General features: G+C 41.2%; 1 protein-coding gene across 1 annotated transcript; it reads right to left on the bottom strand.

Annotated features, from left to right (window-relative positions):
• Positions 1-1,605: 1,605 nt before the first annotated feature.
• On the bottom strand, positions 1,606-13,443 carry ndnfl (neuron-derived neurotrophic factor, like). The gene is made up of 4 exons (XM_086259148.1): positions 12,877-13,443; positions 10,052-10,285; positions 8,275-8,399; positions 1,606-3,716 (listed from the first exon to the last, which is right to left on the bottom strand). Exons 2-4 carry the CDS (start codon positions 10,219-10,221, stop codon positions 2,263-2,265), a joined length of 1,749 nt encoding a protein of 582 aa, XP_086115274.1. The 5' UTR covers positions 10,222-10,285; positions 12,877-13,443; the 3' UTR covers positions 1,606-2,262.
• Between the last annotated feature and the right edge of the window lie 4,497 nt (positions 13,444-17,940).

Genomic DNA, 17,940 nt, shown 5'->3' with positions numbered 1-17,940 from the left:
CTGCTGCGCCTTCTTCACTGTTTTGTTTGTGTGTACTGACCACGTAAGATCCTCAGCCAGATGTACTCCAAGGAACCGGAAGCTGCTCACTCTCTCCACAGCAGCGCCGTTGATGGTGATGGGGGTGTGTACTTCTCTGCACCTCTGGAAGTCCACTATCAACTCCTTTGTCTTTGCGACGTTGAGGGTGAGATGGTTGTCTTGACACCAGTGGGTCCCTGTAAGCCGTCTCATCTACGTCTTTCATCAAACTGATTCTGTAAACATGCTCAGTGTATTTATGTGTGCATTTCACTGGTACTACCACAAACCAGCAAGGCTTTGTGTTTTCTCTTGAATAAACCCTTATTGTCTTACCACAGCTGCTTAGCATTTCTCCATTTCCCACCAATCAAAGCTAAATCAGCATCAGTCTCTTGTATTCCTTTGCAAGTGCTGCATCTGTTGTAAAAACTTGAAATGCCATTTGTGTTTTATGTGGAGACCACCCTACATGCAGGACGCCTTATAAGTTACTTTTGATTTAAAGATCACAAATAGCTCTTTCCTAGCTATAGATGAATATTTAATAAATGAAACTTTTATATTGTCATCATCTCTTCCTCACTATGTCTTTCTCCTTCTCCAACTCATCTTTCATTTTTCTCTCTTCTTTCTCATTTCCACACCATTCTCTTCCTCCCCACCTTAAGCCTCATCTCCTAAATGAAGTCAGGGCTCCGACACATGCAAATGTGCATAAACATGCTTATTTATTCCCCCAAATTGTCACAATTACTTATTTTTAGTGGATTAGACATGCAACCCATCTGGTCAACTGAAAATGCCAGCTATGCAACAACAGCTGGTTATAAGCTAACGCTATGTCAGCTAATGTTAGGTTTGAGTGTCCTAAAAGTCACGCTTTTCCTCTTATTAAAGGTTTGATTTTACTCTCACATTGTGTTTGATCTGTTTCAAAGAAATTTTCACTAACACCGGCTAATAGCAGCTAACAAGAGCCAACAGCAGCTAACAGCAGCTCAGTGGCAAAAATGCAACAGTGTTTACCTACAGAAAAGTTGATATTCTCAACAACTCACCTCAGTATCGCTGTCATCTTTATTTAGCAGGTGTTGAACCTGTACAGCTTATGGGTGGAGCTTGATTACCAAGCTTGCTAGCCTTATTGCTAGCTAATAATTTAAATCCATCCTCTCATTCAAATATGATCACAGCATGATCAAATGCTAAGATTGAGGTTAACGGGTGATGCTGCAGACAAATTATTGTGTAATGATGTTAAAGCTGCTGTGTCTGAAGTGATAATGCCATATATAAATGACCCCTTTTAACATTGTTTTTTTATATTCTTTTCTCCTGAAAAAAATCTATCAGCAGATTAATGTCTATGTAAAGTAAATTTTTTTATATTTCAACCTTACTTTGAATCTATTAACCAAAATAAATCATAAATCTCCCCTTAATTAAATGCCACAGATTAGTGTGGCCTTGAGCAACCCAACAGACTTAATTTCTCATGATAAAAGCTGAAGCGTTAAATTTAGAATTTCACAAAATAGTGCAAATACATGCATCAGTCAGGCAGAACCATATGGATACCCAAGTATTTATTAATGAGTTTGAAGCAGCACAAGAATACATCAAAGACAATGAGGCAAGTCACTAAGTATTTTCACTGCTTCATGCGAAAGCAGAACACAAAGATACACACTGACTTTGAACTTAGCATCTGTAGATTGCACCCATCTGTGTTTATAAGCCTGTACAATATGCAGCACTGGAGATATATACTACAACCCCCGCGTCTCAGATGTGATCTAATTATTGCCCCATCTGCTTCTGTTGCATATTTGGCACAGTCTCTGTTGTTGTTTTTGTCTTGACTTTTGTCATCACAAACCTCATCCGTTCTTTGTATTCTGACACAAAATAAGCACTTGGACAACTGACACATTATTATTATGATCAACAATGGAAAAAATGACAAAAGCACAGGAACTGTATTGTAAATGTTATGAACTTTTGCTGGTGTGCAGATCCTTCTCATATGCTTTCTATCCACTTGCACAGATCTTGTAAGTGGAGATCTTGAATGTAACCATTGCTCCTCCAGAGGGAATATTTCCTTGTTATGGTAACAGTCTCTCTACAACAGTCAAATGGCTTCGTTCTCTTGGACAGTCTTTATAGCATGCCCATGGCTGATGCAGTTGTCCCTTAACTGGGACAGTTTAAAAACCTCCTGTAGGGGGCAGCAGCTCAGCATTCCTTTCTAGTCTTCACAATCTTGCTGGTGTACTTGATAGGGATCCCCCAGCGTCTCATTAGATAGACATCAAACACATAGGCCATTCCTGGCTCCAGGCCCCCAATCACAGCTGTAGTGACGGCCCGCCGAGGATTCAGCTCTTGGAAATACTTGCAGAGAACTCTCTCGGTGTCAGAGCGGGACTCTGGCCCCAGACAGGGTGCAGTTAGAGCTGATGCTCCGCCAGCTTCTGCTTCATGGCTTCCAAGCTTTCTGCGGTACACACAGTAAAGGCTTCTTTCTTCTGTTCCCATCCATGCTAGGGTGACACTACTGCAACCACGCAATCGGTTGAAGGATTTTATCTGTAAGGTGGAGGGCAGAGATGGGACTCCTCTGCGGTGGTAAGCTGATGAGGTCTGCATTTTGACTGAAGCTGTCAGACCTTCTGGTAGCGATGGGTCTGTAACAGCAGAGGTGTGGTCCATGGCGGTTCCTTCTCTCTCCAGGTGGATGAGATAGGAAGTACTTCCCTGGAGCCATATGTGCGCTAATTCTCGCCCAGCAGCCTGAGAGGTCAAGACCTGACCTTTACTAGATACAGTCACCTTGACCTTTTCACCTTCCCCACAGCTCTGCAAGGTGAGGAGGCCACTCTGTTGCCAACCCCGAGGACGGAAACTGAAGAACTGCTCCGAGCTGAAGCCTCTGTCTTGGAAAGTCACCCACCTCAGCTCTCCTTCTCTAAGGGCGGTAATAGCAGGTCGAGCCTCCTCATGTGTCCGAGCAAGTGTCCCCTTGTATGCCATGCTGGTCCCATTCAGCCTGTCGACCACAAAGACATCAAAGTAATACTGGGTCTCAGGCAGGAGCTCTGAGACAGTGCAAACACTTTCTGTCCCCTGACACACACATTGGAGGTCTTCATACTCATCAGTGAGGGAAGCTGGTGGACTTTGAGGACTTTCAGGATAAGTGTCCCACTGCTGCCACCACCACTCTTTCAAAATGGGCCAGACCGTCACCCTGCTCCGTCTGTCCTTCTTTTCTTGTTTTTGGTCTTTCTCTTTCCTCATACTCTTCTGTGCAGCACAAAGGCTGGGGTAGTTTTCCTGTGAGTTGACAAGGACACAGTATTCATAACTGGTCTGTGTATGTGGGAGGCTCGTTATGGAGGCACTGGGTGCCCAGCTGAGGGTGACGCTGGTCATGCCTACACCTAATGTGTGAACTTGCGGGTCAGCTGGGAGCAGAGGGAAGATGCCTGAAGGCCCCAGGCCTTCATGAAGATACACTGTTGCTCTGGTGTTCTGCTGTTTGGAGCGTAGCCTTAGGATGTAGATGGAAGCGCTTGGATAGGTTGGACCACTGTAGCTTTCCACTGTATTGCCAGTATTGCTGTGTATTTTCTCCTCCGTCCCAGGACCTCGCCACCACACCTCAGGCATGCTTTTTTTAGTACTCCCTGTGAGCAAAGAAGAAAAAAGAAAGCTAGCCACAATAGATCACAATGACACACTTGAATATGTTTTGCTTATTCTTACTTCACTTGTGCATTTGACCATCACTTTGGACAATGACAAAGTTTGATACTAGAAGATTGTTTTCACATTCATTCAGTGAAGGATAAATGTTTTGCTGCACACAGTTGGAGTTAGTTAGAGTGAAGCAGGACTTGAATTGCATCTGGTAGTTTTTGCACATCTGGTAGTATTTGTACATTCTCAGATTTGGGATTTTTAAATCAGGAAGAATAATTAGACATGATTTTCAGACAAACATTATTATCTAAAGTAGCATAATTCTTATATGCGTAACCCTGGTGGCTTGTTTCAGTACTGTTCTCCAGTTTCCCTGAGCTATAGATGAATGGTGGGTTATAGGTTTTCTTAAAAGTATTCTCCATAATAAACAGTGTGAACTTTATATCCTGACATACACACCAGCAGATAGGAGCTAACGTTTTTTCAAGGGGTGATAATAAATAACTTAAATGTTACACATAAAATTATAAAGTGCCCTAAATGAAGCAATTAATGTTATAATAAACTTTATCCTGCAAAGTCATAAAATAATATTGCACAACTTAATATGCAATATAAATCAATGTTAGAATCTGCACAAATTAAATGTGGCCAACAATAAATACAAGTGCAATAACTCAGATTATATATCAAAACATGCCTGAAGGAGACCTTATAAAGTTTGGATTATCTCATATTAGGTTCTTTACAGTGTTAAAGAAATAAAGCTGTCATTGCATAAGAAATGCTTATTACTTTCATGCTCTGAATTGGATAAGATGCATGCCACACTCTGTATGGAGTTTGCTTAATGTAGCCTCCTTGAAGTCAGTGCACTCATACAATTAGTGCAATTACATAATTAATTACACAAAAACACCACGTTATTAGAAGTCTGTTTTTGTACAGATTAGATAAACAGCATATAATATGGGGGGCAGCTGTGGCTCAGGAGATAGAACCGGTTGTCTACCAACTGGACGGTCAGTGGTTTGTTTTCAGCTCCACCAGTCTGTGTGCCTGACTTTGGGCCCTCAAAAAGGCACCCTAATGATCCCAGTGCATTCATTAGAGTGTGAGTGTGAGACATGTTGCTTAGGTATAGATTAATGTCTATGTAAATGGATAAATGAGGACTGGACTAAAAAGCCCTTTGAGTGCTCAGTTAGAGTAGAAAAGAACTATATAAGTCCATTTACCATTTACCACATGGTCATAGGGGTAGACTCTTACTACAAATGAATGAAACACATGCAGGCTTTCTTTGTGTTAGCCAACTTGATAAAACATAACACAACAGCGCTTTTCACCTTTCTTCTTGCAAATAAGACAAGAGATTAATACTGCAGAAAATTAATTACTCTTAGATTTAATGCACAGAGCACTAAAAATAAACATTTTAAGTCAATTTAATTATTTTAATATTGCTGTTTACAACGTCACAGCTGCACATTAGATATCTGAAACTTTAAATGTGATACATTAGAGGTTACTGTCCCGTAACGGAAAAAAAAGAGGCATGGAAATCGCTTTAATCTGTTGCCAAATCAAATTGAATCCGTTTTATTAATTGTGTGGGTATTCTGGGTAATACACATGTTAATTAATTTTCTAATCTATCCTGTAGTAATTGCAATTCCAGCAGTGTAAAACAGAAATAGTAGCATATTAAGAGAAAGTTGGCAATAAAAAAAAGAACAACAACATTCTGTATCACCACCTAATGACTTGGTTTTTAGTAAGGTATCCGGTTGTTCAGTCTGACGTCACTAGCCGTGTCTGGGTCTAAACTCCGCTGCAGGTCCACATATCAAACGATCACTATGGCATTACTGAGAGTTGAAAAACTGTCTAAAGTCTTTCATCTTTAATAAAATGATCAGCGTTCTGCTCTACCAGGTGTAACAATTGAGTTTAACATCCAGGCATCCATGAAAACGGAATTTATGACATTTAACGGAGTTAGAAGTTAGCAGGGAGTTAGCTCGCTAGCTTCTATCTAAATACAATATAGCATGTCCTGACTGCGGGGTTTTGGAAACAAATTAAAACGTACAGCTCTGTTATCACTTCCAGCATAAATGAAGACAGAAAACTAAACAGCAGTGACGTTTGTAGGGTTACTGAAGTTGGGCTAGCTGGTATATAATGATGTGCTAGGTGACCGCTAGCGACACAGCTATGTTAGCATAATATAAACAAGCTAACTTTTTTTCCACTCGATAAAAGTTACCGTGAGTGTTCTCGGTGGTCAGAAACAAATGTAATCGCATGGCAGGATGCTGTAAAAGGACCAAACTTCAGCCAGGAGAACAACTGAGATAATCCATCCACAATACGAGGTTAGTCATTCATATACTGCTGCATAGGCTGGGCTGTAGTTACATCCTAAGGTTTTAAAGACTGAGCTTAAATAAATGATTAGTGGTAATAAAAGCCGAGGGAGGTCAACAGGGATCACTGACTGTTTTAGGAGCTTTTTGAGATCAAATAGAAGAAAATACATAACATTAAACATGTTAACAACACAAAAGCCATATTAAACGCAGACTACTTTAGAAGTAGGATTCGTCGCGTCATCACTGAACAACCGGATAGCTTAACAAAATGCATACATAAAATGTATTCCTGCTGCAGATAATCTATATTGCACTTAAAAATATGCTTTGAATAAAAGAATCAATGAAAACATGGCGCTTCCAGCTGACTTCAAACAGAAAATCTGAACATAACCTGCTCAAAACCAAAGGTATTCAGCTTAAGTTACCATGGTGATTTGGTAAGTTACCATAGTGACACAGAAAGCTTTGACTTTTAGCTCAACGTAGCTTGCTAACCCAATGACTGTAGAAAACAGTCATTGCGCTAACCCGTTAATTTCAATTCATAGCAGATCCCCCTGGCTAGCTCCTATGCTAAGCTAATCACCACTGGTTTCATATTATCTTCCTCTTTTACTGCTGGCAGTATGTAAATAAGTATGTTTACCAAAATTAAATTCTTTATTTGGTGTTTTTGAGTTGCTTTCCCATAAAGTAGTAATGTAATGTGTTTTTAGCAATGCCACAAGAGTTGAAATTTAAGAAATTAGCTATAGCGATTTACTGAGAAGTAGGCTAATGCTAAATTAGAAATGTAATTTACTGGTTAATAAATCATGTTATGTTTCACCAAAGTGTAAGCAGTGGACACAATTTTTATACTATTTAGGTGTCGCTGTTTTAAAAAAAATATAGTACATGTTATTAAACCAAAAGCGTTATGTTTGTACATTATAACAATTGATCACACTGAACCTCGCTGACAGAGAAAATCCTAAGCCCCTTGTAAATGAACAAACAAATATATATCTAAAATGTCAATTGCCACTTCAAAAATGGTTGGCAGTATTTTCATTCAGCACCTAAAGTGTTTTCATTCTGAAGTACAGACTCTTCACTTAAATGACACTACTGCCAGATAAACACAGACAAAAAATAAATAAATCACCAATTGTTTTCACTGTTCATGTCTCCTAGAGATGAAAAATGAGACCAAATGTTACCGAATCAAAGTGAATTATTCAGGCTGGCAATGGGGACCCATGAGCTCAGGGTCTGAATGATTCATGTGTCATTTTATAACATAATGTTATTTTAGCATGTGGAGAAGCTTGTTTAAGTAACCTGGAAAAATACTCTTGGAAAACACTGAGGCCTGTTTCCTTTCCCAGAAATCTCTGCCTTTTTAGGACTGAAATGCGATTACTTCTGTTTCCTCTGAGCACTGATTGCCTGTCTTTAATTCTAAGCCTTTGTGCCAGAATATATTTAATCCTTTGAGTTTATTTAATTGCTTTGGTTTGCAAGAAACAGATTGTTACAGAGTGCAGTTTTAGTTTGTTGTTTTATTCAATATTTGAACAGGGAGTTGGCAGAGCTTTTTGGTGTGTGTGTTTTATGAAATGAAAAGCCTCAGATAAAATTTATCACCAGGTGACACACAGATATGATCACACTTGCTGTCTCTGTCCTTGTCAAAGACATTGGGTGGCATTTAGAAAAAAATATATGCGTTTTACAGTGCTTTGAACTTCAACAAATGGGTACAATGTGCTGATAAGATGTAGGACTGTTAAATTTGTGGACTTTTCATAACACGGAAACACACTCAGGCTTCAACAGTGAAATTATTGTTTGACAGAAATCAGTTTGTTGGCCTATAAATTTGTGTAACAGTTGCAGTAAAAGCATGACCTTGAAGTTACAAATAATGAAAACACAAAGCAAGAATGTACCTTTTTACCTTATGCTACTAATTCTGGTCACATATCTGGTTTAAAAGTCTCATCTACACATTGAAGCTTAAGTAAGATTAGACTGTTTGCCCTTCACTAAATCCCTACATATTATATGGCAATGATAATCTCTAATCAATGTCCTTGGCTAAGCCAGATGTAGTGAGGTCTTCAGGTTAAGTGGGTATCAAAAGGTGCAGCTTGTGGTCTTACTGTCCACTCACATTGCAGGTTTTTGAGGGGTTTGTCCTTCAGGGTGCGAGCAGCCAAGGTCCATTCAATGGGAAGGTCACAAGGGCTGACTGTCACCGACATCCCCGGAGCTTTCTTTTTCAGCGTGAAGTATAACCTGTGGAGAAACACCAAAGAGAACCAACTTGCTTTTTCACCGGGGATGACAGAAAGATAGCATCCTGCTTCTGTTCAGCTGCAAGGTGATGGACGAGAAGACAAGATATTGTTCGGTGCCCATTCTTTCATTTTGTTGGATGATTTTTAGATAAGGTGGGGCGGTTATAATTTCATTTACTAAAGTTTGACGAGTTACAGCCGTTTCAGACATTTGCCAGTTGCTGTGTTTCCATTTGCCTACACGCTGATCAGTCATTTGATAGCAGATCAGGAGAGGTGACCTCAGAATCAGATGATAAGGCTGCACTGACGGCTTCAGATGGATATCTGTCTGCTTGATGTAACCATTTCAGCTCGTGCTTAGCATAGAAACTATAAGGACATGGTTGTGCTGTTGCATGTTGGATGTTAGATTTGCATATTATATGGCAGTTGAATTGCTGTTGAAGGGCATTTTAACGCTTATTCTGTGGTGGCCTATTAAAATTCAATTCAACTCTTTATTGCTTAGCAAAGACGACTGAATAGAAGAAGTCTTTAACATTTCTTTACATTCAGTCGTGCTATGTGAAAATGTATTAACAGCATAATTATTTCCTGCCACACAAACACGTTTATTCATTATTCTGCACAGATGGTGATTGTTTCCAAACAGATGTGCAGCACTCTTTCTCAAGGGCACTTTGTGGATTATTTAATAGAGTGATTAATTTCTGAATCAGTGTTTTCTCTCCATTATTTGCCGTGTGGTCCTGCTTGACTGCACTGGTGGACAGACTGCAGCTCACGGGGAGATGCATGTCGCAATTTTCTGCTCCCGCTTTCAGAAAGCAACTGGCACTGTTGTGTAGGGTTCAAGCCAAATGGGCTCCACTTCCTCTTGCTCTCTCTACAGCGCTGCTGGAATCAGCCTCTGTCTTTACGAAAGGTGGATAGGGAATGGGTGGTGATATGTTACTGTTTCCGACCTCACTGAGCAGACCTCCATTTTTAATCGTGGGTCTTAAATGAAATGCAAATGAGGAAAAACGTCAAGCAGGGACAGCATCTAGTTTCACGTGAATTCAGCTGTTACACAAGTGCTGAGATTATCATGGACTTGTTTGGATTAGAAACACATGAATTACCTGACTGTTTAAAATGGTACTTTAAGTTCATTTCAAGTCTAATCATTAGACAAAAATATTAAGTGTATGCATTAAGGAAATGATATAGTTTGACAAGGAATTCATTATGTGGCGCTTGCTGATTTATTTCAGCTTCATGTCATCATGGGGTGAATATATTTTTAATCTTTTGAATAGATTTTAATTTTAATCCTAATCTCAATTTATCTTAATCGTGATTGGTGCCTTTTTTTTTGTTTGGTGATTCACTCACCTGTCACTTCTTAGCAATTACCTAGTCTGCTCTGCTTAGTTCGAAACTGCTTTCAACCCACTTCATTCATTAGGCACAGTTTATTTGGTACACATATTAATGTACTGATAATTCAGAATAAAGTATGCTGAAAAATGGATATTTTTTTAAAAGATAGGAGCACCTTTTTCACCTCTTATGACACCACATCATTAAATATAATGAAAACAATCTTGCTATGCTCTCAGTGGAAACAAGCTATCAACCACATGGATGCTTTCCATCTGTTACCTGCGAGTTCGTCCTTTAGGTAGGGTTACAGAGGTGATCTTTCCTTCTGGTAACCACGTAGTTGGGCGAAGTGGCACCTCATTCTCAGGTGCCACACCTGAGTGCACCTGGGGCCACAAAGATCCACATACCAGTGCCAAAGCTGCACCAAGACACCAAGACAGCGCCATAGTGGATTCACACTCTCTTATGCCTTTTAGTCTTCGTCCCTACGTCCTGGATGGCTCCCGGGCTCTGAAAATGCACAGTGGAAAGGTCAAGACCATCAATCAGAGTCCATCAGCAACGCACACACAAACACACACACGCAGACTTAGTTAAATTTCTACTGTACCATTCAGGCAGACACTAAAGAGCTGTAGCGGCTGATGATTCATTGATATGAAGAAACATCCTATCCTATTCAGACAGAATTATTCATACCAGGGAAAAGAAATTGCCATGCTATATTACTCTGGGATGTGTGTGTAGCACAGCTTGACACTCACTGTAAAAAATCACCCATCGCACCACTTTTCAAAGTGTGAAGTGGGTTGCTAATATCACTCTGAAGTCGCTGCCTTTATATCTACATTTCTATTTTTAGTTTGAGGGTTTGAATGGGTCTGTTCTCGAAATATCTTTGATTATGATTATTAGGGGACTTATCTTGAGAAAACGATGCCGTGCTGATGCAGAGACGAGTGTGCAAACAACACCTGGAGGTGCTCTGATGCAGTCAAATCCATTCAGCATAGATTAATGCAATGCCTAAACCAGAAGAACTGGTATCAGATTTTTCAGGCTTTCTTTCTGTCTTTTTCCCCCGTTTTTTTTTATTTTTATTTCTCTCGCACTCTGTTAGTGTTTCACAGTCCTTTTATCTGTACATTTATATGTGGGCGTGCTCCTGTGTGCATGCGGTTGTGATTTAGTGATAGTAGATGATTACAGGTCTCACTGTTTTCTTTCTCTCCTGAGAAAACACATTTGTTCAAAGTCACACAGCCTTCGCCAACACACTCCCCGCCTTCCCCTAACAAGGTGTATTATGTCAGTGCTGTGCCCCATAGATCAGATGACAGCAGCAGTGGAACCACGGAGGCAGCTACAGAAGGTACATCTGAGTCTTTTGGGCCCCGGGACGCTCCGAGATTCAAACTCACAGATCGTCGCGCAGCTACAAAGTCACACAGAGGCGCCTGCTCATTATCCTTGCAAAGAAAGAGGGGAGTGAACGACCCATAAAGCTTTAACTGAGAGACATGCAGAGGGAGAAAAACTGATTGAAATGAGAGGGAAGAGAGGAAGGGAGGGCTGTGGAAATGGAGAGCGAGAAGAGGAGGATGTTGGATCCTAGAGTAATTAGAGGGAAGAAGATGGAGAGAGGAGAAAGTGAAACTAGAAAAAAGATGGTTAGAATCAAAAGAGAAAAACATTCTAGTCAGGCAACAAGGTCGCAATGGATTTCTCTCTGTGCTTCAGTCAGACATATGAAGCTGATTGATGTTTACTTTAGCTCCCATGTCAAATGCCCAGTGTGGCACATATTAGCAGATGGCTGCACAACCTCACAGCCCCTCTCACACGTCCCCTCATTCAATCTTGATAAAGATGAAGACACAAAAAAGCTTGGCGGGCTTGTTTCTTCAAAACGCACCCGCTGATAAAATATGCATACGGCTCCTCAGCAAATTATGGCCAATTGAATTTTCATAAGGCGAAAAGGCTGGGTCTTAGAGCGAGAGGGAGCTTAGTGAACTTAACTACCACCCTCAATAAATAAATACACAGGAGCTCATGACTTTGATGGTCCTGCTCACTCTCTGCTCTTTTTTTGTGGTTATTTTTGTTTAAACGAGTTTCCTCTTTCCATTATGTTTATCCCAAACTGTCAACTGACTGCATTTATTCTGGATACTGCTTGAGTTTTAATTAAAGATACTTGAGCTCGGCTCTGTTTATCTTTTTCTTCCTCTTTATGCTTTTCTTTTTCTGTCTGTTTTTCCACTTCATTTGTTCCCCTTATTTAGAAGTTGATGCAGGCTCAGTTTCAGGGGGACAGGTTGAGTTTTGTGTGCTATCTGTCTGCACATTGTATTAGCTATCTTCTGTCTCCCTGGGCTCTGGCAGGACCATCTGCCTTCTGTTATCTGTGGGCAGGGACAGATTAAATGGCATGGGGTGGTCCCTGCAGGATCCGTTGTCCCCCCCAAACTACTACGAGCAAAGAACTGGCCTGTGATTCATGGTGGGGGTTGATGAAATGATGGAAGGGTAACATGCAATTACCATGTAACTTGATAGGATTTTACGGTTCACTTTCTAACTCGATGCACGTACTTTTGAATATATAAACCTTCCCTCGTTTTCCTCACTTTCACTCTCCTTTTGCGCCTGCACCTCTCACGCCGCTTGTCGTTCACACACTTTTATATAGTATCACACTCTTTCTTTAGTTTATGGCTCTTCATTCGCTGTGTTCACTGCCCCACTTCATAGTCACACTAGTGTATTTGTAAATAATTTTAAAAACTACTAGTTGTCAAAAAGAAAAGAGAGATGACCCCAACCTTCAAACGTGCAAAAGCAGTCATAAGACGTACTAAAAGTGCTTTACATCTGTCTCAGCTTTATTAACAACCCTCCAGAGACCACACACACACACACACACACACACACACACACACACACACACACACACACACACACAAACAACTGATTCAAAGAAGCAAGTTGCTGACTTACACAACCAGTTGAAATCTGAAACGCTGACGCACTCACACACACTCACACACACACACACATGCTCTGCAAGGACAACATGCATGCATGCATCCCCTTACCTTCTCTCTGTGCACGCTCTCCCTCTCTGGTGCAGGGAGTGAGGGATGGGATCAAATGAGAGAGGGAGAGAGGATGGAGGAGGAGGAGGAGGAAGGGGGGTGAGAGTCGGTTGCGAGGAGAGGAGGAGCGACAGCAGGTTGTTGTTGGGTGTTCCACTGATTCCGTCTCCCATGAGGTGCTGCTCACCCCTTACTTCAAGAGATGTCTCTTCAGAGCTCAGGTGTTCCTTCAGGGCTGTCCCACCTCCAGTGTCCCTTGGTGTGGTGCAAGGCTCCCAAGGCACTCTCCACACTCTTTTCCTCCGTCTCTCTGAGACCTTCACACGTGGAGGCTTGTCCTGCTAAATACTCTGTAAATGTCATCTGGTCAGTGAAGCCTGTATGCTTTCTTCGCTTCTTGTTTACCCACTGTCACTCTTTTTTCTCCCCCTTCCTCCCGTTCTTTTCACTTCTTCCTTCTGTTTACCTGCTCCTGGTAGTGAACAGAGCTCACTTGCAATTCAAATAGGTTCATGTGTGACTGAGTGTGTTTGTATATCTGTATGTGCAATCTGAGAGTGAGGGAGCGAGTGGGTGAGTGTGAGGGGGATGACGGTGAGGTCGCTGAATGGGGGTGGTGATGAGAAGAGAGAGAGAGTGAGAGAGAGAGAGAGAGCGAGAGAGAGAGAGAGAGAGAGAGAGAGAGAATGTGTTGTCAAGAGCAGCGTCAGGGAATAGGGAGGTGATGTAAAAGTTAAGTGCATTCACAATACATGCCAGTCTCTGGCTGGTCTGATAACATCTGCATTAGGAGATGATTTCAGACAGCATGTTAGAGGTTACACTGTCTTTGTGCCCTTATCGCTTGTTCAGTCAGGTGGTTAGTCTGCCTCTAAATGAACATATTTAAACAGGAGAGCAGCTTATCAGTCCCTTAATAGATTTATGCAAATATTTAGTGTGCATGTTTATATCAAATGTTAAATAAAAAAGTGAAAAGGGACTTTGGATTGCAAATAAAATCATTTCAGCACTTTCTGCCATATTTTCATTATTTAAAGAGCTGCAGTAGCTCTTGGTTCATTGGTTGAATTACTTTACGATATCCTTTGTTATGCTGTACTACTCAGAGATAAGGTTTTAAACTTTATTTTCATATTTATTTTGTGGAGTTTCATAAAATTTTAGAATTCTAATAGGCTTCAGATTCCAAAAACTGATTTTAATGTGACATTTTCTTATAATTAAAGGAAATGATCAGATTAAAGGACACATCAAACCACAGAATATATACCAAAAAATGCCTAATTTGGTTGCTAATTGTTATTATATACCTATCTGAAACGATTCAACCTCCAAGTTTGAAAAATGAAGGTGAGGCTGGCTCCAGCAGTTAGCAAATCGCAGTGAAATTTCATGTTAAAATGGTCAATTTTATCGATATTTCTCTCTGTAGCTATTTTTTCCCTAACAAGCAACTACACTGTCAGCGATTTGTTTTTAACCTGGCCGGTTTAAACTTTATGGAACTTAAGATTGTTATTGTTATTATTCTTGTTGCTAGTTTAAATGGCAGGTAGCTGCAGCCAGTTTCTGTCTGCTGGTAACTTAAATGGACGTCTAAATCAAGCTTGTGTTTTTAGTGCCTTGCAAAACTATTAATGTAATTATCTGATGCTATTGCATGTCTGCATGAACATGAAAATGGGAAGCAGGCAAACTGCTGGCCTGATTCTCCTTGAAAAATTGCTCACCGGCACACAAATGAACAAATAAACACACCCTTTCTTGTTTTCTTTTCTTTTAAACTGCAAATTGATGCATTACTAATGAAGAAATATTTTATAGGCAGTAACTTGTCCATCCTTTTGCCCCATTTGGTACTCTTCCTGCTTAGCTTCTGGCATCATATTTTCCCAGAAAGAAGAGGTGGATTGATACCAACTGAAACATTAATCAGTAAAAAGAAAGAAAGAAAAACGTTCCCATCAGTTCCCAGCTTTAAATAGCTGACATCAGTCATCTATTTGTACTTGTATTTTGACTGTTGGTCTCAGCACTTTCTTAGTTTGTTAGTTTCACAGTTGGTTTAACAGGTTCATCACTTTGCAATGGGTACATGCAGTAAACTCAAAGCCCAGACAGAGACATATTTATTCTGTAGGCTGTACGAGACAACCATATTGGAGGCTTCTTGTCCTCCACCCACAGGTCAAGTGCAGGTCTCAGTAGACTCAGTGGCTCTCCAACCCCACCCAGATTTCTTATCTCCACACAATGGCACCCTGGTCTCTCTGAGCTCTTTAATCAATATCATCAGAAAATAGAGAGAGCTGTGTGTTAACTCCCCTTTTTCCATTTTCTGATGGGGCCTTTTCTCACTCACTCACTATAGGTACTTCAGTGTAGGGCTATTGAGGTCGCTCTGAATGGGACCCACTCCACCCAGAGGGAATATTGTGTGACCACAGGCTAGAATCCGAGAGACCCGCTCTCTCCCTTCCTCCCTGTCTCCTTCTGCCTCTTTTTGCCTCCAACATCACTTCAAAGTGGAATAAAAAATGTGGCACATGAACACTATTAATAAATGTATCACTTCAGTGCCCACAACTGGTCTTCCTTTTTTTTTTTTTTTAAGTAAGGACCCTTTGAGTGACTGGACTCTCTTTCAAAGGCACCAGTCTTTCTCTCTGTATCGTTCTCTATAAGCTGGCCCACTTTGCAGTTTTGAAAGTCGGCAATCTGGCAGAGCACGATATGGCGGCTTCTTTTGAAGGTTGGATGGTGATTAACCTTAGAGAGATTAATGAATGCATACCCTCCAACATTGTGTATGAGCTGTGTTCTAACAACTTTTATGCTGTTTTGGTGAAGAATTTGATTTGAGAATCATGCTGTAGTCTGTTTTCCTCAGACTATGGACATCTGTAGGACATCTGTCAGACCTGGAATGGATGAACAGGCTTGGGTGACACAAGCTCTCCCACACACACACACACACACACACACACACACACACACAAACATACACACATCCTCTCTCTGTTTCACTGCCATCATGACCGGCCTGAATTTTTCTTTTGATCCCTCCCACCCCCTTGTGTTGCCTTTTAATAATTTATCATGAAATCGTCACAGGACAAACTCCACTCGCAGAAAAAGAAACAGAAAGTGAGAATAAAAATTTCATTTGGCATAATTGCATGAAAAGAAACTGCAAAACTGGCCTTTTCATCTATTATTGATGTGTGCTTACAAGTCATGCATAATGCAGGGGGGACGTCTTTATGGCAGCCATGTATTAAATATCATGTTCTGGGGGTCGGGGGGTCTTGAGCTGCATGCTTTCAGTGCCAAAGTTAGTTGGTTTTGTAGCATTTGAATCCCATCCTGTTTGTTACAAGCTAAACTAAAAGGAAGAATTAGGGATTCAGAGTGTGAAAAGCGATAGAGAGAGATTGACAGGAGAGATGAGATGAAATGGGGGGACATGAGGGAGGGACAGAGGGTGTGCAAGCTGACAACGGGTTAACAGGAATCTTTATTTTTAACAACATGTCATCACCAGCCGCCCATCTGCTCCTATGCTGTCAGAGTCCCATGGGAGTGTGTGTAAATGTGTGTGCGAAAGACAAAAAGCAAAAGAGATGCAAGCAAGCCATCACAGATCAAATCACTGATCAGCATCCAAAGGAGGAGGAGGAGGAGAAGGATGAGGGTGAGAGGACATGGTTAGAGAGGTGGGTGGCTCACGGATATCTCTAATATCCAAATGAAGTGAGACAGGAGGGGCAAGGACAGTAGGAGTGGAGGTGGATGGTGTGTGTGTACCGCTGCGGTGGCTGGTGTGAGAAGAAGGTAAAGTAGGATTATGTGGGTCAATCTGCAACTGCCCTTTCTGTGTTTGGATGGGGGATGGAGGTGGAGATGGTGGTCCAGAGGTAATGAGAGGGAATCTATTAGCAGAGGAGGGGGTATGAAGACAAAGAAAGAACATTGGCGAGGAGGTGGAGGAGGTGTGCAGGCTATGCTGGACCTTCAGGGGTGGCCCCAGCAGCTCATATTATATGTTTCGTTTGGATAAAGAGACTCGTCCCTGGGGAAGAAGGGCGAGAATGAAGAGATGTTTACTGGTGGAAGCTGGGAACTATACTCATTTTTTTTGTTTCCACAAAGTGAACAGCCTGGACCAACAACTCACCGTTCCGCAGGTCACTCACAATTAGCAGATAGTTTCTCTTCTATTCAGCGCAGTTAATCTCTTTGCTTTTGTTCTTTCTTCATGCTTCTTCTCCTCCCAGTTCAGACTTGTTTTTCCGTCTATATGCCAAGGAAAACTGCATCCCTCCAGTGGTCCACTTCATTTAATCAAAAGTTTTGAGTGAAAAATCAGATGGAATGAAAACATCTTGTTTTGATATTTATGATGACACACTTTTACTTTTTGGAAAACATCTACTGCAAGCAGTCTTTAGTCCTCGTTTGCCCCATGTCTGCACTGAATCTGCATCTCATATTGGGTAGCGAAATCTCTCCGCCTTTCTTCATCTCCTTTTCAGTGTCTGTCTTTCTCCTCTTCATCCTTCAGGCATGGTAAATTTAAAGGCTAATTAGTCTAGAGAATCCAGTCATGTCAAAGAGCCCACCCTAGGCCACACATACACACGCACGCACGCACACACGCCCTCCTATTGATCTAGAAGCACCAACACATACATGTGCAACTTCTCACAGATTTGCACATAAAATAGTGACAAACAAACAAGATGCAACAAGAGTTTTAGAAGCAGCATGTATTATAAATGGTACACAGGCACAAAAAGTAAGCAAGCTTGCATTATGCAAGTTTTTTTGACCTTAGCAGAGGTCAAGTATTTCAAACATTCCGCATCATGCTCCAAGATGCTATTTACAGGGCTGGCTCCAAAGAAAATGTTTTGCATTTCCCCGTCTCCTCAGTTCCTCCTGCCTTCTCAGCCATCCCTCCCCCTCCCCTCACTCCCCGTTCTCAGTCTTTCCCTCATTTCTGATCCATTTTTTATGCATTACTCCATTACTCTCAACTCCCATTTACAGTGCATTACC

This window comes from Aulonocara sp. 'chitande type north' Nkhata Bay, linkage group LG13 (assembly GCF_057382095.1).
Source record: "Aulonocara sp. 'chitande type north' Nkhata Bay isolate Kocher_YH1m ecotype deep benthic linkage group LG13, A_spYH_male_GT1.1, whole genome shotgun sequence".
Lineage (NCBI taxonomy): Eukaryota > Metazoa > Chordata > Actinopteri > Cichliformes > Cichlidae > Aulonocara > Aulonocara sp. 'chitande type north' Nkhata Bay.
This window is presented reverse-complemented; position numbering and strand designations above follow the sequence as displayed.

Bases quoted from the DNA above. Each gene is read 5' to 3' on its own strand.
- ndnfl (XM_086259148.1), bottom strand. From the start codon at position 10,221: ATGGCGCTGTCTTGGTGTCTTGGTGCAGCTTTGGCACTGGTATGTGGA. The intron at 8,400-10,051 runs GTAACAGATGGA...GTTTCTCCACAG, and splicing joins CCTAAAGGACGAACTCGCAG to GTTATACTTCACGCTGAAAA. The intron at 3,717-8,274 runs GTGAGTGGACAG...CTTTGCTCACAG, and splicing joins ACCCCTCAAAAACCTGCAAT to GGAGTACTAAAAAAAGCATG.